The following is an 18,781-nucleotide window of genomic DNA, read 5'->3' as shown; positions in this document are numbered from 1 at the left end:
GCGCTAACACCAGAACGTCGCCAGCAGCTGCCAGGCGTTCAAACCAATCACCGTTACTTTACGCAACGTCTGACTTTAAAAGAGACTTGATTACTTACTGTGAACTACGTTTGTACCGAACACGCTTATAACGAACTGACAGATATAACGAACTACTTTTTGTCCCGGCCACTTGCTGTATTATTTAGTCGACATGGGTATAACGAACCATGGTTATAACGAACCAAGGGATATTAATAACAGTTTCTTTGATCCCGGACATTAGTCGAAATTGTTATAACGAACCTCGGATATAACAAAATAAAATTAGTGGTTACTTTTGAGTTCGTTATAACCGTAGTGTACTGTATATGACTTCAAGATTGCTGGGGGCGGTGGGGTAGCCTAATGGTTAAAGCGTTGGCTCGTCACGCCGAAGACCCGGGTTCGAAACCCCACATGGCAACAATGTGTGAAGCCCATTTCTGGTGTCCCCCGCCGTGATGTTGCTGGAATATGGCTAAAAGCGGCGTAAAAGCAAACTCAGTCAGTCAGTCAGGCAGTCAAGATTGCTGAGAAAAGTTTGCTTTATAATAACCATTACGCCATCATTTTGAAACTTTCATTACTCTATTAAGAATATAATATCCAAAACAAAAAATAATCAAATAACACCCCCCACCCCAACCGAAATATCACCGGTAACCTAAACACAACACGTGACGCCAAACAATGACTAGCCTCGTTTATGCCGCCAACAGATTCTATTTGGCAAAATAACGGTGATAATCATGTGAATGTCGTGACACCCGGTGTCGTAATTACCAGCCAGAACTTCGCCAGAACCTACTGTGTGAGAGAATGATGCCGAGATAATCTTATCTAAAATATCACGAGCGACATCTCGGATGGAATTGTGTCCTAGGTATCGAGTTCCAGTTGGTATAGGCACGGTCCACCATCTGCTAGTGTACACCGATAAAACCTGGCGTCATCTTTACATTGTGACAAGCAGCGCTGGTGGATATCCCACATAACAACCAGGTATCGATTTTCGGCGGCATGTGTGTGTCATACCTGGCAGGTAATTACTCAATCAAGAAATTAATCCGTATTTACGACAGTTACCTGCTTGCTTATTACCCGAAAAGCAGTATAAACACGTTCATTGATATCGTCAGTTCCAGACTCGTGTTTTATGTCAATATGCAACGTCAGCCTCAAATAGAGAGCAGGGATCGTTCAGGTAAAACTGTTACATGTATGACTGATCCTTACTCTTTGAGGATACACTGGCAGTTATTTCTTGACATTTCATATATAATTATACATTAGAAACATTTAAATATTATTATTCATTAATGGTAATATGATAGCATAAGTCAGTGCTTTTGTTTGTGACAATTTTCCTGAGAGGGGCGGTGGGGTAGCCTAGTGGTTCAAATTCGTTCACTCGTCACGCCAAAGACCCGGGTTCGATTCTCCAAATGGGTACAATAACTGTGTGAAGCCCAGTTTTGGTGTCCCCCGCCGTGGTATTGCTGGATTATTGCTTAAAGCGGCGTAAAACCCTGCTCACTCACTCACTCCTCCTGAGACGATTTTGAGATGTGTAAGTCTAGGATAAGAAAGAAATGAATCTAAAGATAATCAACAGCTCGTTCCAAGGGCTAATAATATGGCAACCAGGCCATACCATCCAGCGGTTATTTTCTAGCATGACGGAGTCATTCTACAAATAAAGATCAACTTGTAGTTAAAATATGGTAACGTGTGTAAAATGGAAATTCCATTCCGTATTTAGATCATGTATTAATGTATATCTTGCAACCTTTGGGTATCGCTCGATGGATTCCTTTAAACCTCGTTCGTTCGCGCGAACTTACTTAACTCGATAATTCGTTACCACGATGTATTATAGGATCCCAACAGGTCCTTATTGACATTATATCTCGAATATTACATATCTATCTATATAAGATGTTGTGGACTTCGAGAAAACGACGTTTTGCTGCATGTTGTGACCCCCTGAAGGAGGATTTGGTTAATTCCAAGGGACAGATCACGTGTAAAACGATCTCGAAAACATCGCGCTACGTGTACCCGTGAAGGTCCGTGTTAGAATGAACCTTCAGTAACCCATGCTTGTCGTAAGAGGCGATTAACGGGATCGGGTGGTCAGGCTCGCTGGCTTGGTTGACACATGTCATCGGTACCCAATTACGCAGATCGATGCTCATTCTTTTGGTCACTGGATTGTCTGGTCCAGACTCGATCATTTACAGACCGCCGCCATATAGCTGGAATATTGCTGAGTGCGGCGTAAAACCTAACTCACTCACTCACTCACTCGCACTACGTGTGAATTTGTGTGTCGTTTCAAATTCATTTAATTTCTTTTACTCGGTAATCAATTTTCAGTCACAGCCTTCCCTTTGGACACTGGAACAATGCCTCCTGGAACAGTCGGTAGACATATCTAATAATATTTTTCCGCAGTGATTTGATCAGGGTTACAGAGACAAATAGCTCCCCCAGTACGTGAACAATCTGTGATATGTCTCAAGGATCTGTTGTTTCCACAGGTGTCTACAAGAAAGTCTAAAAAGTCATCAAAGGTATTTTTGTGTTTCACCTTGTCCTGCATGATAACAGAATCAACCTTCCGGTTGTGGGATCCATCCTCGTGTGTCAGGGGTATTTTATACCCAGTACTATGATATATACCCTGGACCCAGTCTTTCCATAGCTACAGTTGAACCCTTTTCGAATAACACGAGACTAAGAAATGCCCTTTATGACGTTATATGTGAAAGAAATTATGTGGTAAACACGCTTGTTGTGGGCGGTGACGTCACTTCCGATAAGCTATGGCAGCAAATGGGTCTAGGTTGTTTATCGTAAATAATTGGAGATATAATGCTCAAGATAACTTGGGATGTCTGTGTGTTGGATCCCTGGTACTAGGTGTGCTGACACATGAAAAGAGTGTACGATAGGTGTACGTCGTGTCGACATAATGGAGGAACAGATGCGCATTGGGTAGATCACAGGGGTAGAATTTCTATTTTATGTAATAGTGTTCAAATTTGAAATATATATTAATCATAACATATTTAAACAATATATGATTCCAAAAGTCTAGATTTATATTTTCAAAAATTATTGTCCTAAGAGTGATTCAAACTCCTGTGGAGTAGATGTATCACCCAACTGACAAACCAAATGGAGTCGAACCCACTATAGAGGTATATTCATGGTGTAGTCGTTTATTGTACCTCCACAAGTATTATTATTATTATTATCCACTCAACTAGTACATGCACAAGGCGCTGGAGTGTTCCCTTGATCAACGATTGTCTTTTTTTCTGTCATTCTTTTTAACCATCTCAACTCCCTGGGGAGTATTCAACTCATACCGCCTGCTAAGCGCAGCGAGGTATCACACAGCCTCATCCTCACAAGGTACCCATTTGCAGCTGGGTGAACTGGGACACATGGTTAAGTATTTTGTCTAATGGTACTGCACGTTACTATACCCGTAACTAGGTGTCTACACGTGGATGTGTGTCCACCATTTGGTCACCTACCATCGAATTAGTGGGTTCTTGTAAGTGCACAGGGTTGTGTACTGCACACTAGGGGCTGTGACAACACTGAAAGAGCCTGCAAGTAATGTTAGCTCCAAGGTTTTTTAGCGCGGCGCCTTAGACAGCTCGCCCACCTTGCCCCGAGGTATTCTAGCTCGTGTATGACTTACACTGCGTGCCTTGTGATAATACTTCACTTCACCTGCAGTTCAGGCAGAGAACACCCATTATCTTCGTTGTATGCAGATATGTTCAAATTTTCAAGTTTTAATAATATCGACATTAAAATATATACAGTATATATGATACATTTAATCCTAATAATGATTTTTATACTGATTTTTCATAGTTTTATTTCTATAAGGTCATATCGGAAAAAGGGATTCATTTCAGAGAAATATTAAATGATTTAACCGATTTCTTAAACGTTATCAGTTAACAATAACGATAAGGTATAAAAATAATTGATTGCTTGGCCCACGGTACACAGATAATGACATGTGATCAGGCTCTGATTATATGGTCTGTTTTACCACGAAGATTTAATATTACAGACAACAGACACCTATTCCTATTTGTACGCTTTTAACAATGTACACACAGATTCTCCCCATAGTGTATGGTGAGACTCACCCACCTTGTTTCTATAAATACCAGTGTAATGAAAGATGGTGGGTAGTCCAGATAGCTCCAAGGAAGGCGTTGCAGTACAAAGCCGTAAAGCAGAAGGTTTGTGTGTACGCATGCCCGCTATATGCTTATAATGGATACAATCTTACGCTACTTGCTTATAATGGATAAAGCTTGGGAGTCAATTGCATGTCCTTCGTGGGTGATATACTTTGTGGTCTGTCGGGTATTTTATACATGTGAGCTACAGAGCATATATATGTTTTTGCCATGTCTGGTATACCTTGCCTTGTTTCAAGCCTTGAATTGTAAGTCCCTAAATGTAAAGGAATTCCCTTGTTTAAAGAGGCAAGTCTATTGAAATGTGACACTGAGAAATTCCGTCCAATTCTATGGAAAGTTAAAGATAGGAACGATGGATGGTGACGTCACTTCCGATACGGACGCCAGTTTTTTATAGGGTCTTATTATTCTGTTTGCTTAAATAATCTAGACAATACTATTATAACGGATAATTATTTCCTAGACGATTTGTGTAAGTCTACTGTCTACCGTATGTACGTGTACTCTGAGCCTGTTGGTTTACGTTAATGGAAAACGTAATGTATTATTTACGTTGTGTTCGTGTCCGGTGATCACACAAGTCCGCCATTTGTTCGTGCCATTGGGCGTTATACACGCATATGGCCGCCAAATGGCCATGTCTATAACGATTCCTTACATATTCTGGAAGCAATTTCTTTTCAGTGATTTTTCTTTTCAGTATTATCATTTAACGTCTTTTACCTCTGACAATATTGGTCTTTAACTTGCTAAAACAAAACTGTTGTTTATTCCAATACCATGTTGGTTTAGCAAAAGTCATTGTATAACGTCGGATGAGATGGCGATGGAAAATACACGTTTGAAGATTGCTGTAAATGAAAAAAACCCGAAGAAACTGTTTTTTTCAATGGCGATATATTTGACACGATGTATTTGACACGATGTATTTGATATGATGCATTTGACACGATATATTTGACACGATGTTTTTGACACGATGTATTTGACACGATGTATTTGACACGATGTACTTGACACGATGTATTTGAATCGTGTTTGACGAGATATATTTGACACGATGTATCTGACACGATGTATGATGTATTTGACACGATATATTTGACAAAATGTATTTGACACGATATATTTGACACGATGTATTTGACACGATATATTTGACAAAATCTATTTGACACGATGTATTTGACACGATATATTTGACAAAATGCGTTTGACACGATATATTTGAAACGATGTATTTGACACGATGTATTTGGCACGATGTATTTGACACGATGTATTTGACACAATATGTTTGACACGATGTATTTGACACGATATGTTTGACACGATGTATTTGACACGATGTATTTGACACGATGTTGACTGAGAGGCAAAAGAAACGTCCTGATATAGGAAATGACATTTAAGTATCAATGGAGTATTTGAACCTATTTTTTAAAGAAATATACACCGGAAGTCAAGTTAGAGGAAAACATGAATCATGGTCGTATAGCCTGTATTGCCCAATCAAGTATTGTTTGAGACTGAGGTTAGAAATGTTTTTTGCTTGTGGAAGGGAAGACTTCGCACAAACACAACATTGAAATTGAGATGCACGTGCATCATGCATGCATTCGGGCATAAATTGCCGGCTTGAATGGCAATCGTTCACTTCTTTTCTGAACACAGCAGCTATGGCTAGGTATATTATTAAACAATAGGTTCAAATACTCCATTGATACTTAAATGTCATTTCCAATATTACAACGTTTCTTTTGCCTTTCAGTATATTTGACAGGATGTATTTGACACGGGGGTCATTGTTATGTTTTGGACTGTATGTCTGCGGTGGCAGTGTTATCAACCTAACGACGTCTTGCAATTGTTTCGTCAGATCAATTTTCAAGTGTACACTTCCATTTGTTCGGTAGTGTACTTGGTAAGATCAATAAATGATTAGTTTGAGAATGTATCAGAAACAATATACGTCTGACATTTTAAAAAGCACTGTTGAATAAACACGGCGACATGTGCACGAGGGGATGACATTAACGCAATGATTGACTGTATTTTGATCTTACAGGATCAAGATGAATGTGTACAGAGAATGAATTTAACGATTTTAGCACAGTAACTGATATGATTCCTACGAAGCATAAAATATCTATGAAAACTGCATCTGGAATCGAATTTCTGATTCAGCTGAACGTCAACGGCCGCTTCCATCATCTGTTATGTGTAGACGTTTACAAGGCTATTCTTGGGTATCCCTCGTTATTACGCGGGACTGGTTCCTTTGGTGGCTTCCTCCTGAACTGTTTCTATAACGGGGAAATGTGTCACTTCCGCATCTTTTACCCTTACTAATAGGGACACCTGCCTGATTCAAATATAGGGGCACCTGCCTTACTCTGCACATACTGTCTTCAATCACAGATAGGGGCACCTGCCTTACTCTGCACATATAGTCCTCAATCATAAATAGGTGCACCTGCCTTACTCTGCACATATTGTCTTCAAGCATAAATAGTGACACCTACCTTACTCTGCACATATAATCTTCACTCATAAGTAGGTGCAACCTGCCTTACTCTGCACATATAATCTTCACTCACAAGTAGGTGCAAATGCCTTACTCTGCACATATAGTCTTCACTCACAAGTAGGTGCAAATGCCTTACTCTGCACATATAGTCTTCACTCACAAGTAGGTGCAAATGCCTTACTCTGCACACAAATAGGAGCATCTGCCACTTCGACACATTCAGTATTTACTCACTGATAGAAATATCTGCCTAAACATTTAACCTGCAAATTCCAAACCTACAAAGGCACAATACACCCATAAAGTGCACCTACTGAACACCCTCACTCACTCACCCACACACCTACCAGTTCTACAGCAGGCTTTTAACGATTCGGATATTACATTGTTGAAAGTAATCTGATATCATAAGTGATGTGTTTTATGTTCTGGTCAGAAACATTTCAGTTCATCCTGTATTTTGATTTCTAGTTTTCAACACTAGAAAACCGTCAGGATTGGGTTTGACAAGATTAAATATTCATTTGAGTAGTTTCAGTTCTAGCGCAGTAATAACTGACACATATAGCGTGATTTGAGGCTGTGCTGTGGAGTGTGTTTAACATAGCTTATTTATATCGTGATTGTTTACAAAACGTTTCTTCTTTATCATAAATAATGCATTTCTCAACACGTTTTGTTTTAGAATGACGTCATTCAAATTATGATAAACTACAAATACCTTTGTACTGTTGCTACAGGGTGTTCATGACTTTGAGAAATCAAGCGGGTGAGGTATGTTAGTTTGGTGTTGTTTAAACCCCGCATTCAGCAATGTTCTAGATATATGACGGTGATCTGTAAATAATCGAGTCTGGACCAGACAATCCAGTGATCGACGTCATGAGCATCAGCCTACACAATTCGGATACGATGACATGCTCCAACCAAGTCAGCGAGTCTGACCACCCAATCCCTTCATTCGTCTCTTCTACAAGCATGAGTTAGACGACCAGCTCTAACCTCGAAGCGGCATGCTGGGTTGTACGCCGTGCTTAACACCATTCTAACATCAATACGGCGGGACGCCATATATGTATACATTGTACCGAGATAGGAATCGATCCAATGGCTTTGACTTGAGGGGCTAACAGTAACCTCTAGACTACCCCGCCATCCCCCTGTGTGCCTGTTTGTGTATGTTGGGAGAGTTTTGTGATTGGAGGTTCGATTCCCACACTCGCTCAGAATATAATTCTTGGATTGTTGGCACCAGTCGGGATCAACAATCAAACTATGCATCATTTTCAGTTTGCTTCCCCGAATACTGGGGGCGGTGGGGTAGCCTAGTGGTTAAGGCGTCCGCTTGTCACGCCGAAGACCCGGGTTCGATTCCCCACATGGGTACAATGTGTGAAACCCAGTTCTGTTGTCCCCCGCCGTGATATTGCTGGAATATTGCTAAAAGCGGCGTAAAACATAACTTACCCACTCACTCCCCGATTACTGTCATGTCGTGACAAAAATTAAAAACTGTTCAATGCAGCGTGAAACCCAACTCACTCACTCACCCTGTGATGTAGAAGTGTAAAGACGGGCTAATGTTTTCACGGTCGTCTACAGTTAGACTGTGACTGTAAAAGTTCATGAGAACTATACTGTCTGGATGTAATTAGGTCAGCGAGACTGAACTGTGCTAAACACTTGACACCACTGGCGGAGTGAGATGTTTGAATGACCCGTTTCTGACATGGTAATTATGTGGTACTGACATGAAACGTTCTGAAGAGGCTGGGAGTGGGCTGGACTGCGTGCGTGTGTGCGTGTGTGCGTGGGTTGTAGAGGGGTTCAGGTGTGGGTACGGCTGTACTACCCCTGTAGACTATATTTTTGAATATCAGTCATGGTCAGTGAACAATTTCATTGGTCTCGTTTAAAAAGAAATTTATTTCAACATTTTGAAACCTTTCAGATAAGATTAAAAATGTAAGTCTGAAAATGACTGGCCCCTAACCACGCCTCTCTGTGTGTCCCTTTACGTTCAAATGATGTATGTTTTACCCGGGACTTATATTTAGACTACATGGACTAGTTTAAGGCACCCTCTAATGACAGATCTTTGAACGGCTATTTTCAAGTGATCCCTGCTTGTTGAAAGGTTCCCAGTACAAAGCCATAAATAACACGCGGTTAAACTTTAATTCATATATTGTCGCTTAGCTTCAAATAACACATTGTTAGCTGCTGCAAATCAGCTGGATATTGTGAAAGGAGAATCAGTGTTTTCAGAGAATAAACAGCAGCTAATTAGGTTTATCTTGCACTGCAATCTAGCGATATCCGTCACAGACCACCATGGCCAATGCAAGTGGGTTACCACGCTCCCCACAGCGTCGTGACGCACGGCTGGTGTACGGAGCTCAGCATGCCTAACGTGGCTGTTTGGCTGAGAAACAGCAGTTGTGATATTGATATTGCCAGGAGATAACACAAACAGTGATAGTTATTGTTGTTGGTATTCGGTTACTGGTATTTGATAGCTCGCTATTCGATAAGATATCAATCATATTCTGTAATATTGCTGTTAATATTGATTTTCCTGGCTGGACCGGCCAAACGGTTCAGACTGAAGGTTCTGTGTTATGGTATGAAGTAAGATTACGTATGTTCGTAACAACGGCATGTTCTTGTTTGCTTATAATTAATGTGTAAGCGTTTATGTAGGGCTGTACGTACTGTGTAATTCATCGGATTCGAATTTTAAATCTCTCGAGTCTGTGTGCCCTCGAGAATAGATCACGTTGTCACTTGTATTTTGATCTACTTGGGTTAATGGCTTTATGTCTATTTATACGATATGATATTTTGTAGACATAAATTAGATATTAGGTAAAAATGATATTCTGACATTAGGAATCTGACTGAAGATTAAAAACGTTTATTAGTTACACCTTGATTAATAATATCAGATATTAGACAATATACACTATTGAACTCAAAAACAAAATAACATGTATTCTGTCACTCTCGCACTAACACTCTCGCTCGTTTACACACGCATGTGCCATAACAACTCACTCAACTCTCATTCTTGCTAACTCACACGTTGTCTCGCTCGCTCATTTACTTACTCACGCATTCACTCACTCAAACACCCACCCATCCACTCATCCAACGCCTCACTCACCCACCCACCCACTAACTCACTGACTTGACTGGATTATCTCCCTTGGTCTTTGTAATTATTCATACCTTTCACAAAAATGACAACTGTTGCGAAAGTATAATTTCGACATCAATTTCTGATTTTAAAGATAAGAGTTGACCACATTGTACCAACTAGTTTCAATTTTGCATCTTCTCCACACCATACAAACCATAGCTTGAGGCGTCCTTAAACATCACCAGGACTTAACCGGACTACCGTTATAAGCGGCACTGAACTTCACTCACTCACTCACTCACCCACTCACTCAATTTATAACATGGCCTCCTGCAAGGCTCTCATCAGTACCATGTACTCGCCTGTGTGCACACAATTGATTAACCCTTATCCACAGAAGGATCCAAGTGTCTCATGGGAAACATATCCATCTTCCACGCTCACTTGAGCCAGATCGACATCAATTTGTCTGATTAATACTCCCAAATAAACCCTGTAACTTAGTACTTTGCGTTACTGTTGCCTGTAACGAGAGCATCGGGTGCGCGGCTTCTGTCATGGCGATGGGAGCGTGGCGGGTCCGTGTACACAGTGGCTCGCTTCAGTTTTCCACGAATAATCGGTGAACTATAAATCCTTTCTCGACATGACCGGGGTGTAATGAATGGCGATATGATTGATTGAACGTGGAGTATATTTGGACATGTATCTTCACGGATAACAAGTATTGATTTCAAATGATTTTAACCGGTAGTGGGCATCGATGTCTTCTTTCTCGTGTCGTGATCAATAATGTAAAGGCCTCACAAATAATTTATCTGTTCATTGACATCCCCTTTCTTGATTAGCAACTGGTTATCATACAATACGTTCTTTTACATGTTCCAATTCATAAAGTACGCGGTGGTATAAAACACAGGTGGTATAAAAGTATATAACGAATTTAACATGAAAAAGTGTATTTTTTACATACACTGACGAACTGTGTTTTATTTCAATTGTTAGTGATATAATGTAAACAATAGTGATATAATGAAAACAATGTTAGTGATAAAATGTAAGCAATGTTAGTGATATAATGTAAACAATGATAGTGATATAATGTAAACAATAGTGATATAATGAAAACAATGTTAGTGATATAATGTAAACAATGTTAGTGATATAATGTAAACAGTGTAAGTGATATAATGTAAACAATAGTGATATAATGTAAACAATGTTAGTGATATAATGTAAACAGTGTTAGTGATATAATGTAAACAATAGTGATATAATGTAAACAATATTAGTGATAAAATGTAAGCAATGTTAGTGATATAATGCAAACAGTGTTAGTGATATAATGTAAACAATAGTGATATAATGTAAACAATGTTAGTGATATAATTTAAACAATAGTGATATAATGAAAACAATGTTAGTGATATAATGTAAACAGTGTTAGTGATATAATGTAAACAATAGTGATATAATGAAAACAATGTTGGTGATATAATGTAAACAATGTTAGTGATATAATGTAAACAATGTTAGTGATATAATGTAAACAAAAGTGATATAATGAAAACAATGTTAGTGATATAATGAAAACAATAGTGATATAATGAAAACAATGGTGGTGATAAAATGAAAACAATGTTGGTGATATAATGTAAACAATGTTAGTGATATAATGTAAACAATGTTGGTGATATAATGTAAACAGTGTTAGTGATGTAATGAAAACAATGTTGGTGATATAATGAAAACAATGTAAGTGATATAATGTAAACAATAGTGATATAATGTAAACAATGTTAGTGATATAATGAAAACAATGAAGTTCTCTGACCCTCACTTATTGCTCCAAGAATAATTCTACAATCTTTTTGTTGTCAAGCTATTATTTGATATAAAACATCCAGTTTCTCTTTAAAGGTCACATAAACCCTAGGGGGTAAAAATACATAAATCACTAACTGGCATCCTTATAAATGAAACCCCGTCATTAAAACTACTCATTTCGACCTTTAATTGACTTAAATCGACCTTTTTGACAACAGTGCACAATTCTCACCCGCGAACGAAATTTCAACCAATCAGAGCGGCGCGACTCTGTGACGTCATATGAGGAATAGCTTTGAGGGCCGATGCAGAATTCATCTACATTTTAGGGGGTAAATTATCTTGTTTACAGGCTTGTATAAACCTGAAATCGTGACAATTGTTGTGAAAAATGAAAGCTATATGTTCTCACAATCTACTGGCATTTACTTTTGTCTCCTGCTTTGCCTAGTTTCCGAGTTACAACTTGTTTTCATAGACGCTTCTGTCACAATTGATTGGTGTCGTTAGGCCCTATTTGTATAATGACTGATCCAAAATGATCCCATTTCTGTGTTTTTTTACCTCGATATTTAATCATGTCATGTAAAAATCTGTTTGCATCCTCAAAACAGTGTCGGCTCATAAGTTTTCACATGCAATACAGCAATTAATACTCCCTTGTTGTAACCCGTGTTTGGTGGTATAAACCTACACGTTATTTGTCATCATTCACTTGATGGTCAGTTAATGAATTTATAACACGTATAATTAGTGGTAACACACTTAGATTACCCGACAAAGGTTCCCATTTGGCATTTCTTGTGTCTGGAGTAAATATTCAACATTATAAACATCGATCAAAGGATTAACCGATAACACGCTGATTGATTAATTACTTTTATCTTACACAGCGAATTTGTCAAAAGGTAGTGTTTATGTATGTAGATCTACTAATCTATACTGAATACACTCTGCCGTGTCTGTGTCTGCGTAAAAACAACGTCCTTCTTTCAAAGGATTAACCGGCAATACATTGATTGATTGCCCATTATTGGCTAACTAAATTACTGTTTTTAAAGAAAGGCGGACATTATGCAATTAGTTGCCAGGTGTGCTATCTTGGGTGACCAATGAGACTATACACCAATACCTGAAAAGATTTATCACTTTTTCGTATATTAAACTGTTAAAAGACACATCATTTGGAACAGTTTTGTGGATATTGATGGATACATTCCTCAAACAAGGTAATGGCCTGATATTGTTCCTATAACTTTAATCTGTTTTAGTTTTTAATATTTGCATTTTGTTTTTATTCATTTGTCGTAGCATTCAACAGAATCATTGTTTTCGCCGTGAAGTGTAATGAGACAGACAACATACACTAGGGTATGTGTGCGAATTATGATTCACATTGGCAAACTATAAAATGTCTAGATATTACAGTTCTGTTATAAATTCACTATAAGTATCAGCAGATCGCCAGCTTTTTATTTAGTTTCAAAATGCATAAAAGTATGATAATAAACTAATTAGGATTATAAGACCAAATATAAAGACGCACATTGACTAGTATCTACATACTGGTGAGTGGACATTAACCATGTGAATGTAGCAAGAAATTTATCGCGCAGTATTGTGACTTCGACCCCTACCTCGCTTCCGTGGAAGAAATCGTTATGTTATAAGTTGTGTCATGCAAAATCCTTTTGGTTATGATTCCAATACATATTTAACTACGAGTAGAAAGTAGTTTTGATTTTCTAACTTGATGAAAACAAACTATAATCTCATTAATTCTAACAGATTTTACGATTTTCAAAATGGCGGCGACCTCTGTCGGGAACATCCGCCAGTCTGTGGATAAATGCTATTTAGGTTTGTTTTCACCGAGTTACAAAATCAAAACTACTTTTCTATTGGTAGTAAAATATGTATTTTATTGATGGCCAATAGGATTTTGCATGACATAGTGTATAACATAACAATTTCTCGTGGCAGCGAGGTGGGTGTCAATATAATACTACTTACAATATTATTGTTACTTCGACCACAACCTCACTTCCGAGGAAGAAATCGTTATGTTACAAGTTGTGTTATGGAAAATCTTTATGGTCATCAATCATATACATATTTTACTACAACTAGTAAGTAGTTTTGATTCTTTAACTTCCGTGAAGGGATCTGAACACAAGTAAGATATCGTTTCAGGCTTCCACAACGCTCGCTTCTTCGCACTCACAAACATAACCCATTTAGCACGAACTGCGGGTCCTGTGGAAATCTGTGCATGGTGACACCATCACCCGACCTCTAGGAGCAATTGACGACAAAGCAACGATTCGGCATGTCGTCGTTCATGTCGAGAAATCATCAAAATGATGAGCGTGCTACACACTTTCCATACAACTAACTGAAAATCGTTCCTCATATGACGTCACTGCAGTGCTCTGGCGACAGAGTTACGTAACCTGTCTGTGGTTTCGTTGGCGGGCGAGAGGGGAAGCAGGCGACTTTTTGACCACTTTTAATCGCTCGGTATTAATTAACCACAAGTTTTTAAAGAATAAATTTGGTGTTCCGCTTAAGACTGACCACAAATCTTTCATATGTAATGGTTAAAAGAGTAACAAAATACAAAGTTTAGTGGTTCTTTAACAAAATCTAATCTCATAGTATACAACTGTCGATGCCATCCTCACGGATAGTTTGTAGGCGCTATTTATTGCAGAAAGTAACGTCTCACTCCTGCTAATGATATGTCCAAACGCTGTGGCTGATGTTGACGTTACGTTGGTGAAGTACCCGGATGTACCGGTTTGTTGAGCGATTGGGACTATCAGCTTTCCACTTTGGGGAGGGTAAGATGTCGGAGTAGTTTGTTTCACCCGTCTAAACAGACTTATGTGTACACGTCAGTATTTTTGTTTCTTGGTTCACCTCTTACCCCATCTACAGACTCAGGTGTGACAAATCGTGTTTCACACCTGTTACCTGTACACTACAGTATGTGTCGATGGTCACCCCAGTGTTTATCAAACACGCATACAAGAAACATGAAGATAGTGTTCTGTATGCTCTATACGTTGCAAGAGTTCTGTAGGTTCTGTGAGTTGGCATCTTCTGTGACAGTACCATAGGCCCTGTATGTTTTGTATGTATTTAAGTTGTCTGTGTTCTGCAAGTTCTGTAAGTAATGTAGGCTACTTCCATTACGTTCTGTAAGTTCAATAAATTAGGTTCTGTACGATCTGATCTCAGGAAAGAAATAACAAGATGGGGGTCTTGTTCGGAAAAATCACGAAAGAATCATTCCAAGGCTGTTTCCGGTCAATTCAGAAAATTATTTCGGCACAGTCGAGTCTCATTGATATGTCGTCTATCAATGATAGCTATCACTCAGTAATCACATGCTGGCCATACACGTGCCTGGACGTGCGACCCGATATCACGTTGACAACACGGATGTCTTATGATAAAAATATTTATCCATGCAACTGGTTTCAATGAATTCGTAAAAATACATTTACATGGAAACCAGTACCTGCAAACAGCATATAGATGTCTGACATTTTATGGTAACGTGGTTGGAAATTCTTGTTTTGACTTGCATATGTCTTGTAAAAATGGGAAATGAGATTTCCTTCCACAGTTCCTTTAATGCTGCAGAAAACTTCATAGCTGAAAACATTTATGTTACATTTAGAAAGTTACTGAAAGGGTCAAGTTCCTGAGTTACCGATAATTCGCACCCTCAAGACTGTAACATACACAGAGCCACAAAACAAAACGAAAAGCAAACAAAACACACGCACCCTAAGCACCCCAGCATACCACAACACTAAACTACACGCACGCACGCACGCACGCACGCACGCACGCACGCACTCACACACACACAATACCAATCTTCTGTATATATTGTCACGTGAGCTACCGTGTTGGAGATATGGGGGAAATTTATGTAATTTTACTGTAAATTATATATAATATTTGATAAATGTCTTACCACAGATATAATTCATGCTGATGTTTTTAATAAGTTGCGTCCATAATATAATGTGTTGTGTGGATGATGGTCAGCTGTTACGCTCCAGGTATCTTTGCGTTCGGACCAGTAACATATTACCTTCCCAATTAAAGGACACTTATCATGTACATTATCTTATCTATTAAATTAAAAGCACAAAAATACTCATTTTCAGTATCAAAATGATCAAATTATGTTTCAAACCTCAGACCATTTACATATTTACTAACGCCAAGTGATAAAAGTGGAAATGCATTTTAGTTTTGATTTTACCAGACCTTAGCCATGTTTCTACGATCTAATGGGAGGATGGTTTTTAAATTGCCAAAAACATTTGATTTTTCAAGTTCTTCAGTTGACTTCATTAGCATATTATGATGCTTTATTGGTATCGTTGTATGTGAGACTTAGTTGTATTGCAGTCCATTTCATGAGCTATAACCAGTCGGTTATAGAACCCATACGTCACATTCCCCAGTCGGGTATGTAGTCTTAGATAACATACGTCACCTTCAACACGCCAGTCGGGTATGTAGCCTTGATAACATACGTCACCTTCAACACGCAAGTCGGGTATGTAGCCTATAGGATAACATACGTCACCTTCAACACGCCAGTCGGGTATGTGGCCTATAGGATAACATACGTCACCTTCAACACGCCAGTCGGGCATGTAGCCTATAGGATAACATACGTCACCTTCAACACGCCAGTTGGGTATGTAGTCTAGAATAACTTACGTTACCTTCAACACGCCAGTCGGGCATATAGCCTACAGGATAACATACGTCACTTTTCCCAGTCGGGTATGTAGCCCACAGGACAACAGGATCACAACACCGCATTCGGGTATATATTCTATCCCTCTACCACATGCCTACCCCTCTCCCCTACATCGACTACACCAGGCGACTACCCCGTCTCTTGCCCCCAAATCCGTCTATCACGCGACCACCCCACCCCGTCTCTCCAAGGGGGGCCACGCCGTCCCCAGGTAGAGGTTCTCCTCTATATAAACCTCAAGCTTCCATCCTCCTTGCGTTGTGAGACTGCTGTAGGAGAGCGTGTGTCTTGTGCTCCAGGCTATCGATTGCGAAGCCGGATCAGAGTGATTCAATTGCCAACCTCAGGAACAAATAAAGAAACAATCGCCCCGTGATAAACAGCGATAAGCCACTTTGTCGCTCAATAGATCCGACGACCCGAATAAATATCTGCAGCAATTGGGGCAGGATCATTGATTGACGGCCGTCCACTCGGGCAACGTTGGGCTGGATACAAGGGTTGCTTCATTAGTCTAATAACGCCAGTCTACAATGAAGTAACTGTTTCATATCATACATCCCAGCTGTTGTCATGCAGATTTCTTTATTCAACGATGTGGCTCAGCCAGTTATCGACATTAATTAGTATGTAATAACGTACTGGCTGGTACATAAAAATACCTAACGTGTTTGATGTTCTGTGATGTACTGTAGCAGTTTTTGTGTCTGAATCATTTTCCTCTGCTGTTTCAGGAGAGCATACTGCAGAAGTACTCGGAGTCCCAGATACGAGGTAATGTATGGACCCTAACACCGTAAACTGATCCTCAAGAACGCCGTAAAGGCTACCACTGTATTCTACATACTTAATGCATTTGGGAGCCCTATATATATCTGAGGTTAAACATTAAGTCATATATATTTGAATATAATATTAAGCCATATATATCTGAACTTAAACATTAAGCAATATATATTTGAATATAAATATTAAGCCATATATATCTGAACTTAAACATTAAGCCATATATCTCTGGGGTTAAACATTAAGTCATATATATTTGAATATAAATGTTTAGCGATGTAAATCAGAATTTAAAATTTAAGTCATATATATTTGAATATAATATTAAGCAATATATATCTGAATATAAATATTAAGCCATATATATCTGAACTTAAACATCAAGCCATATATCTCTGGGGTTAAACATTAAGTCATATATATTTGAATATAAATGTTTAGCGATGTATATCAGATTTAAACATTAAGTCATATATATTTGAATATAATATTAAGCAATATATATCTGAATTTAAATATTAAGCCATCTACATCTGAGTTCAAACATTAAACAATATGTAGCCATACTTGTCACTTTCTATTCCTTCAACATATTAACCCGCCTACGAGATCGCAGTCTTTAGGTTTTATGTAGCTCGTTATGAAACACTGACAGCCCATTTGTTTACGCACAATGGGAATTATTACAAAGAAAAGACGCTACCTGAAAGCACCTAGATACGCAATACATCAACTGACATTTAAATAGTTACACAACGAAAGTCCTTCAACAGCTGACGTGAGTGCATGTGTTTAAACGCCGCAGAATATTTCGGCAATAGAAGGGCGGCCTCATTAGCAAAGATCCACGCCATCTGCGTCAGTCAGCCGCTACCAGCTTGTCCACATCCAGCGACAGACCCATCGCCATGTTAGTCGGTTCCTCCGCCATGTACTGGAGTGGTATTCTGGCCTTGATCCCGTTCTACAAACTCTCTTGGCGCTAAGATGGTCGTAACTTGCATATGTTAGCATAGACTTACCACAGCAGTAGTCCTGAGATACCTTTGTGGAACTAGCCCTTGAATTCATGCAGGGTGACTCAAGTCGACTGAAGATGACACCAGCAAATCATTATGGTGGTGCGAATGCCGTGGGCAATGAAGCATCTGATTATATCATCTCACATTTATTTCGCTTGTAAATAATGCTGATTTGCAAAGTAGCGTCCCTTGAGTGTGTCAAGATCCGTTGATCTTTGATTCCAATGCCAGATTCGGATTTCATTCTTAGTTTGTCTTCACCACATCTGTGCTTTTGGGTTTCCATAAATGGTTTGAACCTATTAGACTTGCTGTCCATATAAGAGATAATTATCAGAGGGTCACAACGTGATACTTTATCATATTTCTCAAATAATCCTGAAAGTTCATAAAAACAACTTTACACGATTTCACTTT

General features: G+C 38.9%; 1 protein-coding gene across 2 annotated transcripts in view; it reads left to right on the top strand.

The window, feature by feature from the left end:
- The window catches only part of LOC124275869 (calmodulin-beta-like), a 33,637-nt gene that overhangs the window by 2,860 nt on the left and 11,996 nt on the right, over positions 1 to 18,781 (top strand). Inside the window, exons 2-3 of one of the 2 annotated variants that reach the window (XM_046711551.1) lie at positions 2,565 to 2,597; positions 17,291 to 17,330. In XM_046711551.1, coding sequence (XP_046567507.1) covers positions 2,565 to 2,597; positions 17,291 to 17,330 — 73 coding nt within the window. The remainder of the gene's footprint in view (positions 1 to 2,564; positions 2,598 to 17,290; positions 17,331 to 18,781) is intronic. The other variant, XM_046711552.1, reaches the window with a different exon arrangement.

Source organism: Haliotis rubra, unplaced genomic scaffold, assembly GCF_003918875.1.
Source record: "Haliotis rubra isolate DU_JTF1 unplaced genomic scaffold, ASM391887v1 Scf2033, whole genome shotgun sequence".
NCBI lineage: Eukaryota > Metazoa > Mollusca > Gastropoda > Lepetellida > Haliotidae > Haliotis > Haliotis rubra.
Note: the sequence above shows the minus strand (reverse complement) of the source record. Positions and strands in the feature narration are given on the sequence as shown.